This window comes from Crinia signifera, chromosome 6, assembly GCF_055691185.1.
Source record: "Crinia signifera chromosome 6, ASM5569118v1, whole genome shotgun sequence".
In the NCBI taxonomy this organism is placed as follows: domain Eukaryota; kingdom Metazoa; phylum Chordata; class Amphibia; order Anura; family Myobatrachidae; genus Crinia; species Crinia signifera.
Window position 1 is genome coordinate 235,749,917 of NC_139222.1, and position 12,229 is coordinate 235,762,145.

Consider the following 12,229-nt stretch of genomic DNA (forward strand, 5'->3'; position numbering starts at 1 on the left):
TAGAAGTGAACTGCAGCCCCTTGCTTCGCTCGCAATGCTTCTGGCACGGTGGCACGGTGCCTCGCTGCGCTCGGCAAACTATTTTATTCTCCCACCACACCCTAGTGGATGGTAGGGCATAAAATACCGCCTGTCGGCACATGTTGGGTTAAAAAAAACAGTGTAAAAACCAATGTCAACCTCGCGACCTGTCGACCGAAAGTCATGTTGACTGTTTCACCTGTACATTCTATATGTCGGTATTTTGACCCTGTCAGGATTTTGTCCTTGTCGTTATTATGACCCATTTTGGATTTTGCCTGCATCCTAGTAAATACAGTAAAGAATGTTTTTGGTTTAGCCATTTCTTCAGTTTAATTTAGAACTCCAAGTGCACCAACATCTGAAACCAAAATCCACCAAAATGTGGGATTGAATTTATTTTCATACTAAGAAGGCATATTGAGCTGAATACGATGGCCCGTATTCAATGCTGCCGGCGAGGGGGTTAAAAGGCGGAGATCACAGAAAACAAGCAATCCTCGCTGTTATACCTCCACGCCGGCCGCTCACCCTATTCTATGTTCCGGGGAATCCTTGCTGTCACAGGATGGCGAGGATTTCACCAAACAGTGAGGCTCGCGGCTAATGCAGGGAGTCTGCTGCATTTAGTTGCGAGTCTTGTTGTTTTAGCAGCTGCATGCGCCGATTCCCCCTCGCTCCAAAAACGGAGCGAGGGGGAATTGGCATATGCAGGGGGGTCAGTTGAATACTGATCCTGCGAGCTGTGATAGCGAGCAGGCAGCATTGAATACACCTCTCTGAAAATTGTTAATGTAGAATTTTTGGCTAAAGCTAAATTATTATCTATTAAATATAGGCCAGACTGGCTTACTACTGAACACATAGATTACAGTACTCAATTAGCCAGACTTTCAGGCGCACTAATAGGGATTTCCTGTAGGGATAGGCTGGATGTGGGAGGGATAGGATTAGGCACTAAAAAGTGGGGGTTAGGCACTGTCAGGATCTACCAATCACAACAAGTTACTTCAGGTCCTAATGTATTCCATTAAATTTAGATATTTATATATGTTTTTTTGTCTAGAGCTGCAGAGTTTCTAATATGCTTGTGATTGCATGTTAAGATGCCTTTCCAAAAAGTACCAAACAAAACAATAATTACACAGAGGGCGGTATTCAATGAGGCTGATTCGCCAGGTTTTTATGGCGATTTTGTGCTGTAAGGCGAATTTCTGACTAAAACGGTGAATCACCCTATTCAATGACCAGATGGCGAATACATTTCAAGGTTTTTTTCGCCATGATTCACCGAGTAGCAATCGCTATCTTTTTATGGTAAAGTGGAATGTGAACTTTTAAAATAAAGTGATTTGTTTTCTACATTTGGTGTCAAAAAAATCAGGAATTTTATTCTGAGGAGGGGCATGCTATTTTTATTCATGTGCTGTAAGCACATGAATATATATTTAATAAAAAAAAAAATATATATATATATTTTTTTTTTTACACAGACCAGCCAACAGGGGGCCGGAGCCGAGCCGCTCATTAGATATTCATATATTCACTGCACCCGATCATTACATATGCATGATCGGGTGTAGTGAATATACCCGGTCCCCTGCTGTCACCCCCGGGGGGCAGCCTGTGCTGCCTGGCACCCGGGGAGCCCACCTCCCCCCCACAAACGTTCTGGGGCAGGCAGGGAGACTTCCATCTCCCTGCCTGCCGCCGTCCTCGGGCTCCCTGTGGCATCGCCACAGGAGTTAAAATTCGCCGGTCAGGGGCAGCGAGCCCCTGACTCGTTGAATACTGGAGCCGGCGAGGCTCCGGAACGCAGTGAGCAGTGGCGAATGTGCAGCGAATCCTAAACAGGATTTGCTGCACATTGCCAAAATGCTCATTGAATACTGCCCAGAGTCTCTGTGCTAATTATAGTGAACAAGACTGGTATGAAGTCCTTTAAATACACAATTGTACATATATAAAAAAAAAAAAGAAATCTATTTCATAAATTGCTTACCGGTTTATGTTATACATATGGCATGAGAAGCACAATTTCTCTTATATCAACACTACACAAAATAATATCTAGTTTATAAAATATAAAATGTGGATCATCAGAATTAATAGTCCTCCCGAAATAGGGAGGACTATAAATTCTGATGCTCCAACACAAACACAAATTACAAAGATAACCAGAAATATATAGATTCCATAAGAAAAGCAGGTGCTAAAGCTAGGAAATAGCATCAATCTACCTGACTCCCCAAAGAGTCTAGCAATTTTTCTGATTGTACATTACTCACACTATGTACCTATTATATACTTGGTAGGGAAGCCAATTTTTTACAATCCCAGGAATCAGGATTGAAAAATGCTCAATCTCGAAATTTGACTCTCTAATAAAAAAACCTGCCCCTGCAGAGTGGGCGGGAGCGGTGTGCTGCAGAGCGGCAGTGTGAGGGTTCAATGGTGGGGCTGGTGGGCTTCGCAGCATGACCTCTGACCATGTCATACAGAGCCGCACAGCCAGAGATGGGAGCAGCCGGGCAACGTTTGAGCAGGTGCACAGACCTGATATCAAATATTTCTCAAATGGACAAAACCATGGGCACTGCAGGTGGGGCAAATGTAACATGTGCGGAGAGAGTAAAGGACCCCTTACACTTGTGAGATTTTGCAAGATCTGATGTGCCTGTCTGACAAAATCTTATGTGCCTGATGTGTAGGACACAATGCACAATTCCTTGCCATTGGGTATAACCAAGAGATTGCAAGAGATTGATCCTTCTGCACATAGGATAAATCTCAAGTCAATCAGGTCCAACTTGTTGGACAATAAGTTGAACAAGTGTAAGGAGGCCTTTAGATTTGGGTATAGTGTGTTTAAACTTAAATCTAACTGTATAAAGCAGCCAGTATTTACCCTGCACTGAAACAAACAAAATCAAAAAAACTCACCTTAAATCTAACTCTGCTAATGTTACATTTGCCGCACCATACACTATGCAAATTTGGGCCCAATTTCAATAGATTCTGGCGGATCAGGCCATGAGATCAGGGGTGAAAGAGGCCAAATCATATAAGTATGACATCCAATCCGATTGTGGGGCTGTGTGCATCGACCAGAGTCGGTGGTCAGAAGAGCTGCACATCTGACTTCCGAATTGGACCCTTTCCGGGCGTCAGTGAACGGCATCGCATGTAATACACCATATGCTGAAGGACATCGCATGCGATCCTGCTGCCCAGCAAGGTGCCGGGTGGCTCAATGGGGAACAGATGCGATTTCTCCCCTTGGAGAAGATTTAGCATTTGCGATCAATTCTGAGATAGGCCCTATATCGTTATTTATATTGCGTGCATTGTCTGTCTTCATACTGAGCGATATTTTAAACGATACCACTCAGAAGTGACAAAATGAGTAATATTGTTTAAAAAAAATCTACCTGTGTGTACGAACCTTAAGTGTATTACATCAAAATTGTTTAACCATACCTCCCAACATTTATGTTGTAAAGATCGGGATTTCTGCTTGGCAAAGCTTGTTGGTGCCCTGAAAAGGGAATGTGGCCTTGTCAAAAGGGGGTATGGCTTAGTGTTGCTGACACGAGCCATACCCCAATATTTATCACTATGGGGACCTGACCAGCAATATGGGCCTTATTCTGGTTGGAGCGGCCGGGCCGTACGCGGACGTCCCGGGATTTTTAATGATCTGCGCATGCGTACATTCGCTAATGCGCAGGCGCGAACACTCCACAACGCTTACGGACGGGTCTCTACGTGCGAAAAAACCTATACGCGAGTGTACGGGCATTGGGGGCGGCATAGGGGCGTGATGAGGGGAGCGGCCGAAATAATGAGGGAAAATGGGCGTAAATATGGGCGTACACGGGGGTGTGCACCAAAAATGAGCGGTGCTACTACCGCACGATCGACTACAGCACCGTTCATTTCGGAAACAAAACAGGCGGCCGCCAACCGCCATCTCAAACCACCCCTACAGATACCGCATGCCAGCGTGCGCCTGGGTTTGCTAATTTACGCTGCTTACTACCAAACACATACACCTGAATGTAATAACCAATGCTGCAGTCTATTAAGTCCAAACCATGATTTCACTACCTGCAAGCCACACACAGCACTCAAACACATTGGAAGCTTATCTTTCTATACTTCTCTACATTTAAAGGTTTGTTTAATTTAAGGTAAGAATCTTTTTAAGACCTGCTTATATATGCTAAGGTAGGTATTTGTTAAACAGTTATACACATTCACTACGTGTTTTCATAGACTTTACACAGTAGCACACTCAATCTACACAAGTCGACATGTGTCAACGTGTTCACTCTAATACAAACATAGGTTTTGTATTTATGATACAATAACATAAACCACATCTAACACCTACAAAGGATGTTTCAGCAATGTTTTAAGCCCATGGCCACTATTTTGCACATTAATTAATTCAATCAATTAATTAATTTTCATAATTATAGTTGAAAGGCAAGATTTGCAGGTCCATATATGTGAAGGGTATGTCAGCGTACACGGACGTACGCTCAGTCTCACGAGCGGTGACATAAGCTGACTTTTCTATTGAAAACAATAGGGACCCGTCCGTGCAAGCTGGCGTACGCTCAGATAGCCGCAAGAAGTCGGTGGGAAGACGGACGAGAGACGTCCGTAAACGGTGGTGTACGCTCAATTGTACGCCAGTTGTCGGAGTGTAAGGGCTGGCCCGTCCGTGTACGTTGGCGTACGCACATTTGTACGCCACTCCCCTTCGACGTTGTTTCTGGCCGTACGTATGCGGCTGAGTTGTGGGTGGACTTAACCCCAACGGCCGCGTACGGATAGCGTACGTTGTTTTGGAACGTACGCACATTTGGCCGCACCGATCAGAATAAGGCCCTATGTGAGCAGCTGGCATGACCTCAGCCCCTCTGTCTCCCATGAATAGATGCTGTGCACATTTGAGCCCACAGGTGGAGTAGTGGAACTGTCCCGGGAAAAAAAAAATCGGGACAGTTGAGAGGAATGGATTAACTAAGGAATCAATGGAACAGGCTCAGATTTGCTAGTACTAGTGACATTTTTTTGTGTCTATGTCGACATGAACACGCATTAGTGTACCGCGTCCCCTTGCATGGCTCACTGCGCAGGTTATGCTTCAGGCAAGGTGCCACACTATTATATTCTCGGTTATTCTATTACAAGTCGGTTTATTTATTGTTTAATCAGGAAAAAGACATGTCAACCATTTCCACGTCAACCTTTTGCTTGTGTCAACCATTTAACCAAGTTGGCCTAATGCATGTCGACCTTTTTCATGTGTCACCTTCTGCCCATCGACCAATAGTCATCGACCATTTCACCATAGACCTAGACACACATACCAACTGACAAGCTATGGTTTGCAGTTTTACCCCTTTCTCCCATATCAGTGGCCATTTGATAATAGGACATCACCAATAGACTAGAGGACGTGAAACATTTTACAATAGGAAAAACAATCTTCATATATAGCTAAAGAGGGTTTACCTGATTGCAGACATTAATGTCCACCCCATTTTTCAAGTAGTCGAGAGCCTTCTCTAGGTTACCAGCTCGGGCAGCTCTCAGGTAACTTGCACTAGTGTCAGATTGCTGTAATAAAACACACAAATGGCCGGTCAGTATCACTATACTGTAGTTAATATACCAATAATGACATATAACTAACAACATTTCTCATAAAGGAATTTTCTGAATGAAAATAAAACACAAATATTAAAAAACATGTTGGGAATGATTACCTAAGAAATCAATACACAAATACAGTAAGAAATACATTTTGGAATCTGTTAAAGATTTTTTAAGTCATTATTTTTTCAATCCTATAAATTAAAATGCTGCCTGGCTTTCTTTCCAGGGCCCATGGAACATGCTGGCTTTTTAGCTAGCTACACCGGAAATGTTTACATAACGACCGGATGGAAAGATGACTTTATTGCACCAAGAAAAAAACAATAATTGTCCAGGTTGATGGGGCAATTCTAGGAACAGACCCTGCACAACATGGACGTCAGTACGGTCTAACTAATCATTGCATATCCCAAAAATTTAAGACAGTTCTCTTGTTCCGATAATCTGCAGTTCAGAGATTACTATATGCTATTCACATAATGGCCCTCCTAGAAGCACTGCGGTTCTGTAAAGAACATTCCGGCTTCCTATAACAATTCCCATTTATTTAAATATGCAAATCTGCAAGAACACAATGCACAGGTATAACTGATAATCTGAGTACATTGCATCCAGCATATTGGTAACTAAACCTAAGTAATGGGAAACATTTTTGAACAACACATTTTATAAGGCGGTTCGTCATTCGCTGTATGAAACACTTGTGATTACCACTCGTGGATCCTGTCCCCTATTCCAGGTGTTACCAGTGCTTGTGGGACAGGAACGATTAACTCTGCAGTGAGTGTGCCACAGAGCTCCATTGGAAGAGCAGTGGTCACCCTCGGATCCCGCTGTGAACCACACATGTGCTGCTGAACAAGCAGGTGCCCCTTCAGTTTGGAGCCCGGAGGCAGGTTGCTTCATTGCCTCTGGGAGTTATTTACCTGCAGGTAAGTACTGTACTGGTAGCAGTCCCGTCGCTACCATGCGAGGGGATGTGTAACGAAGAAACATACCCTTGCATGACGCCGCCGCCGCTGCAGGAAAAATCATTCGATGTTCTTGGACCATCTAATGATTTCACCTGGCTTCGCCAAGAAATGCCAGTGGAGACTGACTTTTATTTGCGGCTGCCGGGACGAAGACTAGGCAAGCGGCTGACGTCATATGAGTGCCGGACATAAAGCAAAAGACAGTGGTGGGCAGTAGCATGAAAGGCCATCGGTCCTGGAGGGGGGCTACTGTGCATGTCCAGCTGGGTGGGAGCACCAATGCTCTTGCCCACAATGGACACCAAAATAATAACTGCGATGGGTGATGGGTGTGATCTGTGCTGCTGTTCTATAGGTTCTGTGCTGGGAGAGGGTTCCTGGGTCGGAGGTAGAACTAGCGGCATTGCCAGAGGGCACCAGCCAAAATCTCACCATGGGCATCAAACTCCTCTGTAAATGACCCCCCCCCCTCCCCCCTCCCCATACGGATCTGCTATAAAAAGAGCCTTTTCTACATCAGGTTCGGTCCTCCACATTCTTATAATCTAGTGACCAGCAATACCATTGTCTGTTTGTAAACTGCTAATATTGTGAATGAATATTTGCCATGGAATAAACGTCAGACATTGTCAGAACGTGTTATCACAAGTTCTAATCATATAGAATCTCACAATGACATTCGCAGCATATATGCTCCACACTTCCTCCCACACCATCATTCTGCACATGATTTACACAGGCAATTAGCGTGCAAACAATATACCCTACATAGATAATGCATATGTATATTTTGTACTGCGCCGCTGCCCACATAGTTTTTTATGTAAACACCAACTGCACTGTGCCAGACGTCATGGTTTGAGGTAACACAAGTCCACCCCATCTAAATAAGTCAATTGTTCTAAAAAAACAAATGTTCAGCACTGCTCGGATCCTGGGACACAGGCCAATGTGTTTTCTTGCTCAGCACAGACAGAAGCTGCTAGAGGTTAGCCGCACAGTGAACACAATGACTGGATGGCCTGTATAGGACAGACCTCACTCAGAAATGGAATATTTGTGCCATTCATGGATGGTTTACTGTAGCTGTGTCTATGTATTTTTCTTATTATTATTATCTTTTATGCTCCAGTATATGACACAGCAGTAGTTTCCACTAGAGCAGTGGTCCTCAAACTCGGTCCTCAGGACCCCACACAGTTCATGTTTTCCAGGTGCGCTCATTACTGACTGACACATTTTAAAAGATCCACAGGTGGCGCTAATTGTTTATTTCACTTGATTCTGTGAGGAGACTGGGAAAACATGTACTTGTGGGGGTGACTGAGCCGGACTGACTCTGAGACCCTGTGCACTAGAGATGTGCGCTGACCCACTTGTTTTTATTTTGGTTCTCATTTATTTGCATGGTTTTATTTTGGTCTTGTCAAAATCACTACTATGGGATGTAATTATAACTAGGGCACTACTATGGGGCATACAATTAACAACTGATATGGAGAGGAGTCTCTCTAGAAGGATTGGTACAGGTGCCCCTTCAAAATGTGGCTACTGGGACCACAAAGTTCTGGTTACAACCTTTTATTTCAAATCAGGGCGGCGGGACCAAGCCACAAAAATCAGGACAGTTGGGAGGTAGGAGGGCACCGAACTAGTATGGGCTGGACAGAGATGGACATAGGATTTCATATTTTATCTATGTGATATCCACCACTGATTGGCCGGGTCCCGACAGTCGGGATCCCGACAGGCATTTACCTGACATTCCCGACGGCCACCTGCTATTTTCCCTCGTGGGGGTCCACGCGTGGCGAGCGTAGCGAGCCCGCAAGGGGCTTAGTTGCGCTCACCATGCTGTCTGGGTCCGGCCAGTCGGGATCCCGACGTCAGACTAATGACTGTCGGGAACCCGACTGTCGGACCCCTGTACCACACCCTGATTGGCCAGTATGGAATGACAGTTTGTGATGCTCTGTTATTGGTACATTCAATAGATCTTATGGTCGCCATGCATTAATTCAACATGTACAAAATGTCATGAGATGAAAAGATAACAGTGTATAAGATCAGCAGGTACAAAAGGTCAGCATGATAGTTTTTGACACACAAATGGTCGACCCTTTGTTTGTTTTTTGTTTTTTGTTTTTTTGGGGGGGGGTCATATATTTCCCCAACATTTGCTTGATTTTCTATCCACGTGGACCAGCACACGGGGTCTATGTTTCTAGTGATAGAAGCCGATCTCATGGGTTTTTAAGGAGGCAATCAGTTGCAAGGCATGGTTTGGCCTTTTAAATGATTGTCCCTTTAATAAAACCTCAGAGATCGGTCAGCATCTCGTATGGCCACTGAATTTGGAGGCTATTACATGGGGCTGATCTTCTGTACCACGCCCGCCCATACATACATCCTAACAGCCACTGCCGCAAGAGGGAGGGGAGCAGGTACTAATTACCCCGGCATCATCTCAGCCAGAGCTGTTGCCAATACAACAGGTTAGAACAAAGCTGCTCAGAGTTTCATGATCTCAGTGGGATACGGTCGTATTGTCGACACCACTTAGGTCAACAGTCATTAGGTAGACACCATTGGGTCGACAGGTGTCTAGGTCTACATGGGTGAAGGTCGACAGGTGTAAAGGTCGACATGGGACAGGGTCGACATGGGTTTAGGTTGACATGGGTTTAGGTCGACACCATGTTAGGTCGACAGGTCGACATGTTTTTTTTTTACTGTTTTGCGAGCCGACAAGTGTCGGAAAGCAGTATTTCATGCCCTACCATCCACTAGGGCGTGGTGGGAGAATAAAATAGTGCAGTGAGGCACCGTGCCCGAAGCATTGTGAGCGTAGCGAGCGATGCGAGGGGCTGCGGTTCACTTCCAGCTGTGTCCATGTCGACTGTGTCGACATTTGGGTAAAAAAAAACAGTAAACAGCATGTCGACCTTGACACGTGTCGGCCTTGACACGTGTCGACCTAGACACATGTCGACCTAGACACCTGTTGACCCAACAGTGTTGACCTAAAGACTGTCGACCTAAGTGGTGTCGACAATACGATCCACACCCATCTCAGTCTCCCCAGAAACTACAATAACAGTAATGCCACTGGTAATACCAATGAGCAGTCTGTAACAGTGGCCAACAACTGTAACATTGGCCAACAATATACAGTCAGCAACAGAAACATAGTAATAAAACACCAGTAACAGAAATGTCCAATAAAAATCAGCAGCAGTAGTACTTAGAGTACTTGTTTCCTAGCATGGTGCCCATCGCATAACGTATTTAGTGGTATGCGATGCGTGAGGTGCGATCTTCCCGTTAAATTAACAGGAGTGTTTGTACAATGAAATATCGCATAGCATCGCATGCCAGCAAATGGCATGCGATGCGATTTTTAATTGTACAAGCACCCTGATGGGTCCTTACAATGTTAAATGCACCACCATTGTCAACGCCACCCCCACTATCAACGCCAACCCGAAGCGTGGTGAGCGGCGGCTGTACCCGTCCTCCGACCTTTTCATACCCCCACTATCCACGTCGGCGTGGAGTTGATTTTAGATAGTGTGACGAGCGCACCAAGCCACGCGGAATACATGTAAAGTAATCCGTGTCCGCTCGCCACGCTTTGGGCACACTATCTAAGAACAACTCCACACCAACGTGAATAGTGGGGGTATGAAAAGGTCGGAGGACGCGGGCTCGATGCGCTCGCCACGCTTCGGGTTGGCGTTGATAGTGGGGGTGGCGTTGACAATGGGGCTGCATTTGACATTGTAAGCACCCATCAGGGTGCTTGTACAATTAAAGATCGAAGCGCATCGCATGCCGCTATTTTGCATGTGATGCGATAAGATGCACTTTGATCAAAATCGGGGGCGCCGTGCTAGGAAACAAGTACCTAATTAGTAATATGCCACAAGGAACAGTAAATTATTAATTCTTAAGGTGCGTACACACGGGTGCAATTTCAGCACATATCGCTGGGAATATGGTCGCTGAGCGACCATATTGCCAGTGATTTGTGTGTGCTGTTGGCGATGAATCGCCAGGTGCGCGCTCCCGTGTGCAGCCCCTGATGGTCGCTGGTCCCTGCCTCTTCCCCCGGCAGAGTCTCCTGATTATCAGTGACCATCTCTGGTCGCTGATGAACAGAAGAGACACTCAGCAATATATTGCTCAGCAATATATTGCTGAGCAATATATCTCCCCCGTGTGTACGGGGCATTACATAGCGCTGGCATAGACTAGGGGCAGATTTAGTAAGCTTGGTGAAGTAAATAAGGGGTGATGCACCAGCCTGTTAACTCCCAACTGCCATTGTTCAAGCCTGGTCTGTGACATGACAGTTAGGGGCTGATTCGCTGGTGCGTTATTATAACCAATAATGCCTAGCAAAAGGCTTCTAGTAGTAGCAGTGTTCAATATAATATCAACAATAAAAGTCATGCCCGGAATACTAGTTATTTCCAACAATATACCAACTGGAATAATGGCCATTATTCTGGTTCATACACAAAGGCAAATTCCTTCTCAAATGGACATGTGCACTGCAGGTGGGGTAGGTGTTACTTGTGCAGAGATCATTAGATTTGGGTGGGTTTTTACTTCAAAGTGAGATCTATATTGCAGTGTAAAAATAAAGCAGTCAGTATTTTCCCTGCACAGAAACAAAATAACCCACCCAAATCTAAATCTCTCTGCACATGTTACATCTATAAATTATTGTTTGTCGTGCAACTTCTCCAACTGCACTCTTTAGAATGTTTGCTACATCTCCCCCAAATCCCCCCCCCCCCCCCCCCCCCCCCGGCCACACACACACACACACACACTTGTCCAGAAAATTGCTCCTCATGCCTAACAACTGCAAACCAAACTTTATGTGTGACTTCTCCCCTATAAATGAATACAAGGATCAGGTACATATAATAACAATACATAACATATAATAACAATACACAAAGACATTTTGTCAAAACAAAAGTCATCAGTAGCTAAAGTATCCCATAATATAGTAAGTAGTAAATTTAATGCTCAGTAATAAGCCATCTGAATGAGTAATGCTTGGTAAGATATAAGATAGAACTGTAGTGTTACATACTATCCAACTGCACCTTTTTGGCCAGTACAGTGACGTTTTTTTTGTGGCCTGTACCAGCCAAAAGGGGCTTTGTACCTTTTTTTGGGTCTCCAACTCTTCATTGTAAGTATAGGAAAGGGAGACGGACCACGCCTCCTTTACCCATGGTCACGCCTCCTTTACCCATGGTCACGCCCCCTTTTCAAATTTGAATCGGTTTCTGCCCTTCAGATGTTGGAGGGTATGGTGTTATGCCAGCAGTAACAATGACACCCAGTAAAAGGCCACCAGCAACTGTAATGCCCAATATGAGCTTTTTCTACACACCACACTGCTGCTGCCTGGTCATCTGCTAATCCTGCCCGTCTTCACCATGTCATCCCTGGCACACTAGATCCATACCATCCAATGTGACCCCTTCCGCCAGATTCTGCTCCTGAGCTTCACACTTTATTTATGATTGCAGTCATCT

General features: G+C 44.9%; 1 protein-coding gene across 8 annotated transcripts in view; it reads right to left on the bottom strand.

Moving 5' to 3' along the window:
* ANK3 (ankyrin 3) overlaps window positions 1–12,229 on the bottom strand; it is a 333,783-nt gene that overhangs the window by 214,144 nt on the left and 107,410 nt on the right. For all 8 annotated transcript variants that reach the window (XM_083149133.1, XM_083149134.1, XM_083149135.1 and 5 more), the window contains exon 2: window positions 5,551–5,655. In XM_083149133.1, coding sequence (XP_083005259.1) covers window positions 5,551–5,655 — 105 coding nt within the window. The remainder of the gene's footprint in view (window positions 1–5,550; window positions 5,656–12,229) is intronic.